The sequence below is a fragment of the Brachyhypopomus gauderio genome, chromosome 9 (genome assembly GCF_052324685.1).
Source record: "Brachyhypopomus gauderio isolate BG-103 chromosome 9, BGAUD_0.2, whole genome shotgun sequence".
In the NCBI taxonomy this organism is placed as follows: domain Eukaryota; kingdom Metazoa; phylum Chordata; class Actinopteri; order Gymnotiformes; family Hypopomidae; genus Brachyhypopomus; species Brachyhypopomus gauderio.
This window is the reverse complement of record NC_135219.1, coordinates 16,330,333-16,346,877: the sequence shown is the minus strand read 5'-3', so window position 1 is coordinate 16,346,877 and position 16,545 is coordinate 16,330,333. Positions and strand designations below refer to the sequence as shown.

The following is a 16,545-nucleotide window of genomic DNA, read 5'->3' as shown; positions in this document are numbered from 1 at the left end:
AACTTCCCCCAAAATGGCTAAGTAATAGTGTTTTCAGGAAAAGCTACTAATGAGCTATTAACTGCTATACAGTTGAACGATATAGCAGTATATTTCTCTGTTCAGTTCAGATGTACAAAAGGCAGATTATGGCAATACATTTTCAAAGTACCTTTTCTTCAGTACTGTTTGACATTAACAACAAAATACTAAGAAAGTAATCTGAAATTAAAAGTTTAAAGATTGTTACACACAGCAATTATCCATAACCAAAAGCAATCCTACAGTGCAACATATGTGATACATTTTACAACTGACATGTTCTATATAAAAGAACTCTAAATTTAAAGAATTTTTGATCGGATGTTTAAACTAAGTGTATGATAAAAGGGCTGAAACTCAATACTTTTTAATAGATGGTTTATTAATCCACAAAAGTACTTTATAAATAGCTGACCATTGGTGCAAAAGGGAAATGATGCATCATTAGTACCAGTACAATTGTTTATTTTTCTAAAATGTTACATAGATCGAGAACACTGGTACTTTTAAAGAAGTCTTTGTAACAATCCACTTAACATGTCAGCACATTGGCATTTACCTGTAAGTACAGTATCATTGATGACAATGAATCATTGTGACTAAAATGAGAAACGTTCTTTTGGTCAGCTGTGCATACAGTATCATTGACCTTTAATATGTTCCCTGTATGTTCTCAGCCAACAGACCCATATTTATATATATATATATATATATATATATATATATATATATATATTGCACTCCACACATGAACATTTCTTATTGCTGTTATAAGACAGGGGTACAAATAATTGTTCAAAGGGTCTGTACTGGCATATTATTTCTAAATACAAAGGGCCTCTATTCTAACTAATCATAAACATTATTGTATACTGTACATTTTTATTTTATAATTCAAAGTATAGATGACAAGATTCAGGAGATGAAAAATAACGTGTGCATAAATATCCTTGAATAGCCCATCACCACAAACCTCTTCAGCCTTTGGTATATATACCTGAGTGAAGTATTAGTAGCCCATCACCACAAACCTCTTCAGCCTTTGGTATATATACCTGAGTGAAGTATTAGTAGACTGGGATCACTGTGATCCAGAAGTACTTGTTCAAGATGACTTAATTTTGTAGAAGTCTTGGTTGAGCTTGTGTCAAAGACCCAGGGTTAAAGTTGCACTGTTTATTAGGAGAACATACACTGACTCATTATGTGAATGGTTGTATTCATTTATAAGCCACACAAAATAATGGAGTGGTACCTTTTTTGTCTAAAAGGGCTTGTCTATGTTTTTATAATGAATGGTATTTATGTTGGGGTTCTAGTGATTTATTGCCTTTTCAATTTAATGCACTGTGATTTAAAATAAGAAAAAAATAAAGGTTTGTGAGAAATTCTTTGTACATTTACTTAAATACATTTGTTTAAAAAGTAGATAAATTATATACAGTAGTGCTCAAAATAATAGCAGTGCCCCAACAGCAGCAAAATTTCAACCTCTACACCACAAGTAAGTTTTTGGAGGGTATGATAAGGGTATAGAAAACCAACAAACCCAAAAGGCCACCTATGCATACTGCAGATTCTGTGAAATTGAATGATTAACTGCAAAAGGTGTGTTCAAATAAATAGTGGTGAGTTCACTTAGGGAGGGCATTCTGGGGAAAAGGGTGTTAACAGGTGATCCGTTTTTAAGGAGCAAGGCAACTGACATGCTGGCTGTGCATTTGTCCTGAAAAAACAAGAAAAATGGGTCGTTCAACACATTGTTCTAAAGACGAGCGTTTTTTTAATCAAGAAACAAAAAAAGAGGGGAAAACCTATAAAGAAGTACAGAAAGTGATTGGCTGTTCAGCTAAAATGATCTCCATTGCTTTGAAATGGGAAGAGAAACCAGAATAAGGCGGAAGAAAAAGAAAAACAACTCCTCGAATGGATAGGAGAACAGCCAAACTGGTAAAGGCTCAGCCAATGATCGGCTCCAAGAGGATCAAGGAAGACCTTCAGTTGAGTACTGGTACAATCAGAAGACGTCTTGTTGAAGTCAACCTACCAGTAAGAAGCCCCCGCAAAGTCCCACTGTTAAATAAAAGACATGTGCAGAAGTGGTTAGAATTTGCCAGAAGAAGAAGAGTGGCCTGAGAAGAAATGGCGTAACATTTTGTGGACTGATGAAAGCAAGGTTCTTCTTTAGGGGTTCAAGGGTCACAGACAGTACGTCAGATGTCCTGCAAACACAGAATACAAGCCACAGTACTCAGTGAAGACGGTCAAGCGTGGTGGAAGCATCATGATATGGGGATGTTTCTCCTACTACGGTGTTGGTCCTATTTATCGCATACCATGGATCATGGCTCAATTTGAGTACATCAGGATATTGGAAGAAGTCATGCTGTCATACGCTGAAGAGGAAATGCCTTTGAGGTGAACCTTTCAACAAGATAATGACCAAAAACATACCAGCAAGCGAACAAAAGCATGGTTCCAGACAAACATGATTCAACTGATGGAGTGGCCAGCACAATCCCCGGACCGTAATCCCATAGAAAACTTGTGGGCTGACATAAAAAATGCAATGCATGAGTCAAACCCAAGAAACGCAGGAAGATTGTGGAATATAGTACAATTGCAATGCCTGTTGACCGTTGCCAGAAATTGGTTGACTCCATGCACCACAGATGTGAAACCAGAAACCGTGGTTTTGCAACAAAATATTAGTTTAGGATACTCAGCCAAGTTCACTTATCAAGAATTTCTTAGTTTGTGCAGTACATTTTTGAGTTTCCAAGAAAAGATGCTACAAAATGCTACAAAGTCGTCACATTTATTTATAGCTGAATCTCGGATCAAATTGCAAATGTTTTTATTTACACAAAACATATCAAAATATATAATTCAAGTAGTTTTTTTTATACAAGTGTGTTTTTGTTCTCTAAAATGATTGAACACATGCCACTACAATTTTACATCTTTTTTAGACATTATATAATAAGGACTAGTAGCTTATAAGTAAAGGAAAAAAAATTATTCAAAGTCAAGTAGTCTGGAAATGATCTACCAGCATGCTGCTACACCAGCAGCATGTTTCCAAATATACCCAGTGCATGAAAAGAAAACAAGGTCAAGCCCTCGTCTTCACACGCTTTGCTGGAGGTTCTTTTGATTTCACTTTAGCTGTTTCATGGGGATCTTCGTGTTCATCACTGTCATCATCCTCTTCATCTAAGTCACAGAGATTTAGAGAAAACTCACAATGTGATTCCTGTAACTTGCATTTAAGGTACTACAAATTGTTTAAAAACTTTAAAATGTACCCAAATACATATACATTTTAAGATAGAGTACTTTATTCATCCCCATTCATCAGCCGTACAGATAACAAAGTACATGAATGTAATTACAAAGAATAATTTGTAGTTAAAATCTTAAAATATTAAGTATGTTACAAAAAGTACAGTAATACAAAATAGCTCTGTATGTGCAGTTGTTGTTGTGCAATTGTTGTGTATTTACATACATGGCGTGTAAATAACTACTATCGGGACATTGGTGACTTATTATACAGAGTTATTATTATTAACAACTTTTGCTCATCGTTGAATGAATTTTCCATTTTACCCCATTTTCCAACGGATAAACTGATCATCTATTCAACTTGTACATTTAACTGCAAACAAATTGAACTCCCATCAACTATATAATAGAATTATAGAACTATTCTAGTGTATCAGATTTGGAAACTGACGTGATATGTTCGTATTAACAATAGTCATGATGGCGTCGCACTGAAAGACGATCAGAACCGAGCTGAGCTGGCCGAGCCCGTCTGCTCCAGCACCTGCTAGAGTTGTGTCTAAATACCCATTTAACCCGCATTCGTTAAACGTACTGGACCTATTTGGATGAGAAATATATAGGTAAGGGGGCAGTGTCTCTCTCAAATCGTACCCCAAGTAAGAAAATGTACAGCTCAAAACTGAATAGAGAAAAAGGAAATAAATTATGGGTTATAGCACTGGAGATTATGATAAGGTTGAAAACATTTAACTAACGTTCACCAAATAAAACCTTTTGTTCCTGCAAAGAATGAGTATGAGTGAATTCAGCTAGTTAGTTAGTGTACACTTGTATGTAGTACGAGTGAATTCAGCTAGTTAGCTAGTGTACACTTGTATGTAGTACGCAGGGCTCTCAAGTTTTGGATTCATGTCAGAGTGTGAGAGTTGTTGACGGGGGTGTGGCGAACGTTAATTGTTGAGGGGGGGGGTGGCGAACGTGAGTTGTTGAGCGGGGGAGGGTTTGTATATCGCGATCGATCGCCAGTGAAGGGCGACATAGATATGGATCGGAGGTAAATAAACTAGATTTTTTTTTCTCACCGTGTGAAATCGGAAGTGTGGCGTGTGAAGACGGTCAAATGCGTGTGTCACACGCTCAATGCGTGAGACTTGAGAGCCCTGGTAGTACGAGTGAATTCAGCTAGTTAGCTAGTGTACACTTGTACGTAGTACGAGTGAATTCAGCTAGTTAGCTAGTGTACACTTGTATGTAGTACGAATGAATTCAGCTAGTTAGCTAGTGTACACTTGTGTGTAGTACGAGTAAATTCAGCTAGTTAGCTAGTGTACACTTGTATGTAGTACGAGAGAATTCAGCTAGTTAGCTAGTGTAGTAGACTTGTATGTAGTAGAGGTCTGCACTCCCGCGGTAATCCCGCGGGACCCGACAGAATATCTTGCGGCGCGGGACAGAATTTAATTGTTATTGGCGGGAGCGGGAGTTGAATTAGTCCAGGCGATGCGGGAGCGGGACCACATATACATGTAGAAAAATCCCGCAAATTAATAGTCTAGAAAATTATAATAATAACAACGCAATGATTTCCATGCAAAAGGAACAGGACAAAAACAACTAATCATTCAGTAAGTAAGCAAATAAGCAATTCAAAATATTGGCTAAGCAACTGATCATGTGAACATGAAGTGTGTCATTTTGTCATTTTGATACAGAAATGGCAGAGACTGTAGACCAGGGGTCGGCAACCTTTGAGACATGGAGTGCCAACTTTAACATGTCCAGTCAATGAGTGTGCCACTATGGCGGCGAGTTTAAATTGTTGACCGAGGAGGGGGGGGGGAGGTGTAAATGGACACAAATTAAGTATTATATCGCGATCGATCGCCAAGTATAAACGCTTCCGCCGTTCGCGCGAGGTGTGCGTGCGGAGTCGCGCTACGGTCACTCTCGAAAGTATAATCCATTAATATAATAATTTATATTAAATTATATATATTTTTGCTGATGCTGGTCCAGCGTGTCGCGTGCCAGTGACTATGCCTCGGCGTGCCAATGGTGGCACACGTGCCATAGGTTGCCGACCCCTGCTGTAGACGAGACGGTCAACCGTCTATTTAAAATTCTATTAAAACAGGCGAATACACCACAATTAAGCAAACTACAGGAAAGTCTGATGTATGGAAGTCATATTCCATTGTAATTAATGGAGATGGAAATCGGCTTGTTGTGATAGATGTCAGAAAGTGTTGGTGTACGTCACCTGACGGCACGTGTTTGGACTGTGCTAAGAAATGGGACAGCGCGATCCATCGCTATATTGCTGTTTTAATTAATACATAAGAAAATTTCAAGTACTAAATCTAATTAATTCAATTCATATTAGGATTGTGGGCGGGGGCGGCAGAAATATATATGTGGCGGGCGGGTGTGGGATTAAAACAAGCGCTTTTTTGGCCGGTGCGGGCGGGAGCGGGATTAAAACAAGCAGGTGTGGGCGGGAGCGGGATGAAAACAAGCGATTTTTTGGCGGGAGCGGGTCTAAAACAAGCGGGAGCGGGCGGGAGCAGGATTAAAAAAGCAGTCCCGCGCAGACCTCTAGTATGTAGTACGAGTTAATTCAGCTAGTTAGCTAGTGTATACTTGTACGTAGTACGAGTGAATGCAGTTAGTTAGCTATTGTACACTTGTATGTAGTAAATTCACCTAGTTAGCTAGTGTACACTTGTGTGTAGTGAATTCACCTAGTTAGCTAGTGTACACTTGTGTGTAATGAATTCACCTAGTTAGCTAGTGTACACTTGTACGTAGTATGGGTGAATTCAGCTAGTTAGCTAGTGTACACTTGTACATAGTACGAGTGAATTCAGCTAGTTAGCTAGTGTACACTTGTATGTAGTACGAGTGAATTCAGCTAGTTAGCTAGTGTACACTTGTGTGTAGTACGAGTGAATTCAGCTAGTTAGCTAGTGTACACTTGTATGTAGTACGAGTGAATTCAGCTAGTTAGCTAGTGTACACTTGTATGTAGTACGAGTGAATTCAGCTAGTTAGCTAGTGTAGACTTGTATGTAGTATGAGTGAATTCAGCTAGTTAGCTAGTGTAGACTTGTATGTAGTACGAGTGAATTCAGCTAGTTAGCTAGTGTATACTTGTACATAGTACGAGTGAATGCAGTTAGTTAGCTAGTGTACACTTGTATGTAGTAAATTCAGCTAGTTAGCTAGTGTAGACTTGTATGTAGTGAATTAAGATAGTTAGCTAGTATACACTTGTGTGTAGTGAATTCACCTAGTTAGCTAGTGTACACTTGTGTGTAATGAATTCACCTAGTTAGCTAGTGTACACTTGTGTGTAGTGAATTCACTTAGTTAGCTAGTGTACACTTGTGTGTGTAGTGAATTCACTTAGCTAGCTAGTGTACACTTGTGTGTGTTGTGAATTCACCTAGTTAGCTAGTGTACACTTGTGTGTAGTGAATTCACCTAGTTAGCTAGCGTACACTTGTATGTAGTGAATTCACCTAGTTAGCTAGTGTACACTTGTGTGTAGTGAATTCACCTAGTTAGCTAGCGCACGCGCCCTTCTGTGTAACTACAGTCGCTCGTTTCAACGGACTCGCTTACCATACACACGAGAATCCTCTTTGCCGTTGCCATTTAAACTTTTCTCTTGCTCAACAAGACTCGTCAAGACTTCTGAGACTTGTGAATTTAACGTCTTCACAGCATTAATAATCGATCGTAAGTTCTTATCTGCCTTCACTGTAAGTTTATTCGTCTGTCCATTCCTGTATTTCAGCTCTCCCTTCAACTCACAGGCCGCCATCTTGGTCTCCCAATACGACCTTTCAACTCCGACCTGGCGTGCACGATTAAAAAACCGTTTATTTGCAACCTTCGTTATATATTATCGCATGTTTAGAGGCTTGCGCCACTTTTAAACCAATATTAAGTCTGTAAGAGTTCGTGTCCGTAAGGAAAAACATTAATATTTTATAGTTCGGAATTTCCCGCCACGATGGTGCGTGGTTCCATGACCCGGAAGCGGTATTGTCGTTATAGTGGAAGATCACAAACATTATGGTGTAAAACTCCGCGACTGGGCGCGTCTCCCACGTAGTTGTGATAAATGTGCTTTATTCGTAGTGAATGAACGCGTTCGCTGTCTCCCCTGCACTCCTCGGTTAGTCCTTCTCCCCGTTTGACGCGAACGCTGGTGTCGAGGGATGGCGGCGAGCGGCGAGGATGAGGCGACGGTGTCCGTGGTGGACGTGCTGCGGGAGGACGAGGAGGAGGCGACGGTGTCTCTGGTGGACGTGCTGCGGGAGGACGAGCAGCTGGAGAACGAGGCGTCCGCCGTGCTCGGGGGCAGCGACTCGGAGAGGTGCTCCTACCCGCAGGTGAAACGACCCCTCCGAGCTGGTGTGGCCCACACGCAGGAGGGCAGAACCCGCTCGGGTTGGACCGCCATCCCATAATTACAGTTTTACACAATTTTACATAATTACATTGCTCGTGTTAGTCTTATGGCGCTAACTTTGCGCCAACACCGAAGGTGTGGTAACGCACTGGGGATAAAGTTAACCTGACCTGTGTTGCAACCTTATGATGAGGAAGCCCAATATGCCTTCATTTGAATATTTTATTACTCATAAAGCTCCATATGATGGCAAATTTGGGTGAAAATCTTAATAAGCTGATGTCGGCCATTTTGGTTTCTTTTATCACAACACATGGTCTACACCCCCCCCCCCCCGGTCTACACAGTTTAGTAACACTTCAGGTTACTAAACTGTTGATTTGCGAGCACTTAGACAAAACTTAAATGCTTAGTATATTGTTTAATGGTTTTGATTGTATAATCAAAGTCTAGAATTTACTGATGCTGATCCAAAGGTTTGGTGTTTGTGATTAACAAAATGTATGACCGCTTTCCTTCCTACGTTCATACAGAATGCCCTGAGTTTTTGCTGATGGTTGTTGTTCCATTAGGGATATGTGAAGCGTCAGGCTTTATACGCGTGCAGCACCTGCACACCAAAGGGTGTGGAACCTGCAGGAGTTTGCCTGGCCTGTTCATACAAGTGCCACGAGGGCCACGAACTGTTTGAGCTCTACACCAAGAGGTATGACACTGGTGTGTGTCAGTTGTATACTACACACCGGTATTATTTATTGGTCACCTTAAGAGTACTATGGGTTTGGCATATCAGTAGGCTACTTTGTACTAACAGAAAATGGTGCTGAGTCAACACATGTTGTTGAGTAGCTCCTCCCTTTCTGTTTTGCATTGCATTATGGAACAGTAGTGTCCATTTAAATCATACTCAAAGACTAAGGCTGTGTTCGAAATAGTCTACTACATACTACTGGCGTACTGATCGAGCACCAAATCAGTATGCCGTATGCAGTATGTGACCAAAATGAAATTTTCCAGTACGTGAAACATACCTGGATGACGTACTACTTCTGCAAAATATTCCAGTACGCAAACTGAGCTATCTTCGTGGTGTACTGCATCCCATCATGCAACACTACGTTCACGTGACCCCGTAGTATGCATTGCTTTTGCTAATACTGGAAACTGTACTGCATACTATTACGAGGACCAGTATGCAGTATCCAGTATATACTGAGTCCAGTATGCAGTATCCAGTATGTAGTAGTCTATTCTATATTTGTTCAAAATAACCCGCTACATACTGTGTACTGCACTGCACAGATTTTCCACAACTGTTGCATGACAGGGTTGAGTGCACCATTAAGATGGCTCTGGTCACGTACTGGAATTTTTGACAGAAGTAGTACTGGTCACATATTGCATATGACATACATAATATTTGAATATTATATCGACTACATGGTGTATATTCCATACTCAAGTGTATACTGTAATACTGCATATTGGTCCCTGAAGTAATATGCAGTATTGTGTACAGTATGCAACAAATGCAAACCATACTACAAGGTCACATGTACATCTGTAGTTTCTGTCCACTATACTACATACTCAAAAAGTACTTCAAATATGTGAAATTATTGTGTTGTAGCTGCTGGCATATATAACATTTTATACTGCCTTTAATTTATCACAAGTTCTTAAATCAGCACTTTCACAGTTCAGTTAATATTTTGCTTCACAGGAATTTCCGGTGTGACTGTGGAAACAACAAGTTTGGAGAAATGGAATGCAAGTTATTCCCAGTGAGTGCTCCCCCTCATCATCATGAAATCTTGTTACGATATAATGGCTTTCATTGTTGTTACAATAGTCATGACCATCCTGTCTCTTTATTGTCACAGGAGAAGGAGAAAATGAATTCAGGAAACAAATACAGTCATAATTTCTTTGGCTTGTATTGCACCTGTGATAGACCCTACCCCGACCCAGAGGATGAGGTTAAAGACTGATTTTCTATTTCCATCATAATTCTGAATGCCTTGTGGATGCATTACTACAAGCTTTCCCTCTCTGTCCACAGGTTCCCGATGAGATGATCCAGTGCGTTGTCTGTGAGGACTGGCTCCATGGCCGGGTGAGTGGGATTATATTGGAGTGGTGTAACTAATGTGTGAATTAGAAATGCTTTACTCTTGTTCATGCCCAACATGACCTGTAATCTGTGTCACTATATGAAGAGCACAAAACAATCTTATACACCTGTGCTGATGGAAAGTAGAAAGTGATGGCAAAAGACTAGAGTACAACTAAACTATAAAGATGAACCAATAACCCTGTTTCTCATGGTTTTATCTCTCTCTCACACACACACTCACACACAGCACCTGGGCTCTTTGGTGCCAGACTGTGTGGAGCTTCATGAAATGATCTGCGAGTCCTGCATGAACAAGTTCCTCTTCCTCTGGACCTACGCTGCCCATATTGCTGGTGGATATCGCACATTCTTTTCTCCAATGAAAGGACATTCGTGTGGATAGCACATGATCCTTCCAAAATACACAATGTTTGGGTTGTTTTTACTCTTATTAGATGGCAAAAAACATCTTGCTGAACTCCCATGTATGGTGTGTGTATGAATAGTTGACTTACAAAAAATGTTTTATTTTAAAACAGTCCCTCCTACAATCAAAGTAAGTAAATCGGAGGAAGAGGTCAAAGTTGAAGTAGAGCACGATGACGAAGAGGATAAGGCTGGAAAGGAGGATGCTACAAGTCCAGTGGATGACAAGGTATCGCTTATTGAAATGATTCTTTGACTCCATTTAATGAACCTACTTATGAAAGAAGAGATTTGTCTCTGCCTTTTTTCATTGTGATGTGCTCCAGCCACAAGGTGGCAGCAGCTTTCGTAATCAGTTTGTACTTGCACCTGTTTTACACTCATGGAAAACACTTGCGGTTGATTTGATTTTGCCCCTGTGCGACCCCACGTACTGCAGACGGAGGTTAATGGGACGTCAAGCCATAAGCGGAAGCGCGAGGAGCCCCAGGAGCCCGAGGCCTCCACTGCGGAAGGTTCCGGTCCAGGCTGCAGCCTGGACGAGATGAAGGCCTCCAATAAGAGCAGAGCCCAGCAGGGAGCCGTGTTCTGGCCTGCCGGCTGGCGCACCAAACTCTGCTCGTGCAGTGAATGCGAGGTACAACCCACCGCACCTGAGAATAAACCGCTATCCATCACTGGTCGTTGGACTTGAACGACATTGTCTCTACGGTTTAGATTCATTCCCCACTGAAATCATAGTTTCAATTTAAATTCATGTATTTGTTTTGTCTTTAATTTATGTCTGTCTTTAATTGCCCCTTGCAGACCTATGTGTGTATTGCTATGTAAAGTTAGCATGAATGTATTGTGCTTGACGTCCATCTTGGATTTAAAAGAACATTCTCTAGCTCTTATATTCTCTAGAACATTCTCTAGCTCTTATATTCTCTAGAACATTCTCTAGCTCTTTAATCCGGTTATTTGCTGATAACTGCATGTTCAGTTCATCCCCAGTGTTCTCTGGCCGCAGGATCAGTTCACCAAGGCTGGCGTCGCCTTCCTTTTTGATGACACGGACACAGTCCTGGCCTATGAGAACAAGGGCAAAACCTCGGAACAAGCGGGCGGGGCAGAAGGTCGTGACCCTCTGATGTCTGCCCTGAACAACTTGAACCGCGTGCAGCAACTGGAGATAATCCATGGTAGGTCGTCTGATGATCACGTCTGTAACCTCGTGTTGTTGTGAGGGACACAGTGGGAATCCTGGAGTTTTTAATAAGACTGAATTGCAGCTTATGGGCAAGTTTGTGGTTATTTTGTGTCGTTTGTTTGATCGCTTCCAGAGTATAATGACATGAAGACGGAGTTGAAGGATTACTTCCAAAGATTTGCGGCAGAGGGCAAGGTGCGTACCTATACTAATCGTATTACCTTATAAGGTCGTCGGGTATGTGGGACCCATAAAAAATTTTTACTTAATTAAAATGATACAAACAATATATATATTTTTTCAAACCAAGATTCATTGGCCTTGGCTCATTTTCTGTGAGGAACATAAATCAAAACTTTTGCAATGACCCCCCCCCCCCCCCCCCCCCCCTTTCACATTTATATTAAATACAGGGTTACATACTGGGCTAGTAGTCAAAGTGGGGAAATCACAGGTCCTGTGCACTCCCGTTTTCCCTCCCTCCTCTCTGGAGGGTGTGTGTGTGTGTGTGTGTGTGTGTGTGTGTGTGTGTGTGTGTGTGTGTGTGTTTTGCGGGAACCAATCATGGAGACATGACACTATAAATAGCTCTGTCAGCATGCTTCCATACCACAAATGATCAAGATGATCTCTGTTCAGACTGCCTTACCGTTGATGTCTGAAGAGCCGGAGGATTTTGATGGTGATTCAGAAGAAATTTCAGAATGTGAGGATCACATTTCTGAAAAATCAGAGTCCGACACTGATTTTGAAGAGGAGGAGGAAGAGCAGCCAGCTCCATTAGGACCAGCCCGTCAGCCAGATCTGAAACGCAAGCGTGACCCAGAACCAGACCACCAGCAGCCAGAACCAGACCACCAGCAGCCAGAACCAGACCACCAGCAGCCAGAACCAGACCACCAGCAGCCAGAACCAGACCACCAGCAGCCAGAACCAGACCACCAGCAGCCAGAACCAGAACCAGACCACCAGCAACCAGAACCAGACCCAGACTACCAGCCGCCGTCTCCGAAACGCAAGCGTGACCCAGACTACCAGCCGCCGTCTCCGAAACGCAAGCGTGACCCAGACTACCAGCCGCCGTCTCCGAAACGCAAACGTGACCCAGACTACCAGCCGCCGTCTACGAAACGCAAGCGTGACCCAGACTACCAGCCGCCGTCTACGAAACGCAAGCGTGACCCAGACTACCAGCCGCCGTCTACGAAACGCAAGCGTGACCCAGACTACCAGCCGCCGTCTACGAAACACAAGCGTGCCTCAGGACCAACTTGCCAGCAGCAAGATCCAAGACCAGACTGTCAGCAGCTTGCAAATGACGACATATGGTTGTCAAAAGATGGCAGAATAGAATGGTCTTCCTGCTCAAGAAACGAACCCCCCCCCAACATGGCTGACAATGTGATTCGGATGACCCCAGGACCTTCATGCTTGGCAATCACTCATACGCAAGACATCAAGTCTACTTTTGACTTTTTTATGTCTTCCGCTATCAAGAAAATCATCCTGGATTGCACCAATTTAGAAGGAAGCAGAGTTTATGGAGAGAGGTGGACGGTTCTGGATGAAACTGATCTGGATGCTTATTTTGGGCTTCTTATTCTCGCTGGTGTTTTCCGGTCCAAAGGGGAAGCCACAGATTCCTTGTGGAGTTCAGAAACTGGCAGAGAAATTTTCCGGTCAGTGATGCCTGTGAGCAATTTCAAACTAATTTCCGGTGTCATCTGTTTTGATGACCGTGTTGATAGACCAGCTCGACGGCGAAGAGACAAGCTAGCTGCCATAAGGACGGTTTGGGACCAGTGGGTGGCGTCTCTCCCCCTGTTTTACAACCCTGGGCCCAGTGTCACTGTTGACGAGCAGCTGATGCCATTTCGAGGCCGCTGCCCATTTCGCCAGTATATGCCATCTAAGCCCGCCAAGTATGGTATAAAGATTTGGGTTGCCTGCGATGCTGCTTCCTCTTATGCGTGGAACTTGCAGGTCTACACGGGGAAACCCAGTGGAGGAGCTTCTGAGAAAAATCAAGGCATGAGGGTGGTCCTCGATATGGTTCAGGGACTTTCTGGACACAACATCACGTGTGACAATTTTTTCACATCGCACAAGCTGGGACAGGAGTTGCTAAAGCGCAATCTGACCATGTTGGGAACAGTACGCAAAAACAGGTCCGAGCTTCCCCCCCAGCTGCTGAAAACAGAAGGCAGGCCGGTCCTGTCGTCCAGGTTTGTGTACACGGCCGACACGACCCTGGTGTCATACGTACCAAGGAAAGGAAAAAATGTGGTGCTCATGAGTACACTGCACAAGGACGGCAGAATCTGTGGCCAGGAGCATCAAAAACCTACAATTATAATGGACTACAATGCCACAAAAGGAGGAGTGGACAACCTCGATAGGATGCTGACTGCTTACAGTTGCAAAAGAAAGACCTTACGATGGCCTTTGGTGATATTTTTCGATATGTTGGATGTCTCCGCGTACAACGCCTTCGTCATTTGGAACTCGATGAGCGCAGACTGGAACAGGGGAAAGCTAAAGAGACGCGTCTTTCTTCAGGAGTTGGGTAAAGTGTTGGTAAGACCTCAGATAGAAAGAAGACGATGTCTTCCACGAACGCCAGCCTCTGCAGCCATTGTGAGGAGGATTCGGAATGAAGGTGATCGTGAAACTTCCCGCAAAATAAAAAAAACACTACCTGCAGACTTTGAGGTAAGTGATTGATGCTGTTGCAGTATAGTACCTTTCTCAGAAACATGAATTGAGTGTATATATATATATATTAAAAAATATATATTAAAAAATATATAATATCCTTATATTTTCTATATTATTCTAGATTGTGGCCGGCAGCAACATAAGGAGGCGATGTGAAGTGTGTAAACCTAAGGACAGGAAAACAAAAATTACATGCATCTATTGCAAGAAGCATATATGTAATACACACACAGTGAGGTTCTGCCCCTCATGTGTTGTATAATCTGGTATGAAAATGGCAATACTCAATGGGGCTAATGTGTTGTTCAAAAAGATGTTATGTGCAAACTGACCTGAGTGGGTTTCATTTCTAATGTTCTAAATAACTTCATTTGTACATTTGTTTATTATTTTGCAGTTATACCTGTTTTATGATTCATTTCCTTATTGTTACATTATAATGAAAAAAGTTAATAAAAAAATTAAAAAAAGAGTGGCATTTCTATTCATAAATGTAATTTAACAAATGTAAAGCAAATAAATTTAACATATGTATTGTTTATTTTACTTGCAATTGGGATAAAGTAAACATCTGATTATTTTAAGTTTTACGTTTTTCTCCATGGCAGGTAGCTCTCATGGTAGGGAAAGATCTAGATAAGCTTGTAGGAATTGGTACTAAAAATGTGTAAAAACAAACGGGTACCAGCTGCTTTTTGTCATGGTACCATTGTCGTGTAACTGCTCGTCTTTCTTTCCTCGTGTAGGTGGTGACGCCAGATGACATCCGTCGCTTCTTTGAGCAGCAGCAGAGTCGTAAAAGACGGCGGGCCAATGCGGGTCAGTACTATTGCAGTTGAGCCGTCCTTGAGCAGAACCGTACTACAGCCTGCCAGCTGCTGGTCGAGCCCAGCGGTCCTGGCCCGTCCACCCGCCCAGGCTCAACAGCACCTCCCCAATCCAGAGGCCATTTGAGCCGTTTGATTTTGAGCCTGATGGACCGAGTTAGATATGGTTTACTACTCCCGAAGACTTCAGAATACTTTTTTTTTTTTTCCTCCTCCCCCTCTCTGGCTTGAATTGTAATCTTCACCAGGGTATGAGTTGCAGCTAACAGATCAGCTGCACATTTCAGGGCTCGTTTCTGAAGCTGCGCTAACATCAGGTTTCTCCCCACTTCCGTGAACTTTGATTACACAGTAGAGCATCATGCTGGTGTGGAGAGAGCTGCTCTGAAATGCCTTGTGAACAGGCCCTTCTGTCTGTGTGTTTGTTCCTCAGGAGTTCTCCCTTGTAGCACTCAACAGCATAGCCATTTTATAACAAGACGGCAATTCATCGTTAAGCAAGTTGAAGGATCGCATTCTTAATCAGTTCATTTTTAAAGCGGTAACTTGTTCACAAACATGGTATGTTTTGGGGCCAATATCAGTAAAGCCTTAAGCTTATTAGCACATGCCAAACCCTAATCAGTGTCACTTACTGATGCATATCAAATAACTTGACCAGTCGTGTGATGTTTGCATGGTCTGAATGCGAAAAGCAAGTCCCAGTTAGGATGTTTGTTTGCATGTTTCTCACAGCAAACGGGTGACTGAAGCCGTCTTTTAATTTGATTTGAAGACTGCAGCATGTCAATACATAGCCAGAATTTGAATACGAGTAAATAGATGGACACAGTTACCCTCAACACACATGGAGCTTTAAGTATACCAGGCCATTTGATGTTTGTGACCAAGTAGTGATTTTATTATAACTGTTTTGTTTTTCTTTGTAGGTCTTCTGTTACTTTGTAAATGTATCTTTGAGAAATAAACATTAATACTTAATCAGGCTTAATGTGATCATTGACCTCACCTGTAAAGGGTCATTTGAGGTAATCCCTTAAAATCAGCTGGAGCTCAGATACCACATGGTTATTATGCATGTTAAGATGGTATAATATAATTATTGTGTTTAAATAATAGAACTGTTTAAGCTTTTAATTATGGAATTTTCTTCATCTGTATGATTCATGTTACTCTAAGCACTTGCAATATCTTGCTGGCTCAAAAATGGTTTGAAATCATACAGTGCAAACTGCTACAATTTCAAATTACTGCATTTTAAGTTTTGTTGACTTGCATTCAATTTAACATGTAAGATTCTCAAATGCAAAACATTTTAGTTTCCTTGTATTTCTAGATCCATGGCAGCTTGATTGGATTAAGGTCAAAAGAGCACGTGAGCCTTGTGTGGTTACTATCAAAGCAGTTTATTTCCAAGATGTTAGTCATCTAGTTGCAGATTTAAGATCACTGTTACAACCCCCACAGAGAAGAGTAGAAAAATAGACACTTGTCACAACTTCATACAAGAATCTAAAAGAAAGCTTATTTTTTT

General features: G+C 41.6%; 2 protein-coding genes across 4 annotated transcripts; one reads left to right on the top strand and one right to left on the bottom strand.

Annotated features, from left to right (window-relative positions):
* Positions 1–2,820: 2,820 nt before the first annotated feature.
* On the bottom strand, positions 2,821–7,244 carry LOC143523268 (uncharacterized). The gene is made up of 2 exons (XM_077017633.1): positions 6,937–7,244; positions 2,821–3,237 (listed from the first exon to the last, which is right to left on the bottom strand). The coding sequence occupies exons 1-2, from the start codon at positions 7,136–7,138 to the stop codon at positions 3,137–3,139; spliced, it is 303 nt and encodes a 100-aa protein (XP_076873748.1). The 5' UTR covers positions 7,139–7,244; the 3' UTR covers positions 2,821–3,136.
* On the top strand, positions 6,914–15,992 carry ubr7 (ubiquitin protein ligase E3 component n-recognin 7). Of its 3 annotated transcripts, none has more exons than XM_077017623.1 (14): positions 6,914–7,053; positions 7,501–7,712; positions 8,305–8,438; positions 9,456–9,516; positions 9,616–9,711; positions 9,795–9,848; positions 10,096–10,201; positions 10,388–10,503; positions 10,714–10,911; positions 11,287–11,458; positions 11,600–11,661; positions 12,106–14,178; positions 14,306–14,450; positions 14,931–15,992. In XM_077017623.1, the coding sequence occupies exons 2-13, from the start codon at positions 7,539–7,541 to the stop codon at positions 14,444–14,446; spliced, it is 3,387 nt and encodes a 1,128-aa protein (XP_076873738.1). In that variant the 5' UTR covers positions 6,914–7,053; positions 7,501–7,538; the 3' UTR covers positions 14,447–14,450; positions 14,931–15,992. The 3 variants fall into 3 exon arrangements, with proteins under 3 accessions (XP_076873738.1, XP_076873737.1, XP_076873739.1); XM_077017622.1 differs by having other exon boundaries at positions 7,459–7,712; XM_077017624.1 differs by lacking the exons at positions 6,914–7,053; positions 12,106–14,178; positions 14,306–14,450 and having other exon boundaries at positions 7,374–7,712.
* The last annotated feature ends 553 nt before the right edge of the window (positions 15,993–16,545 follow it).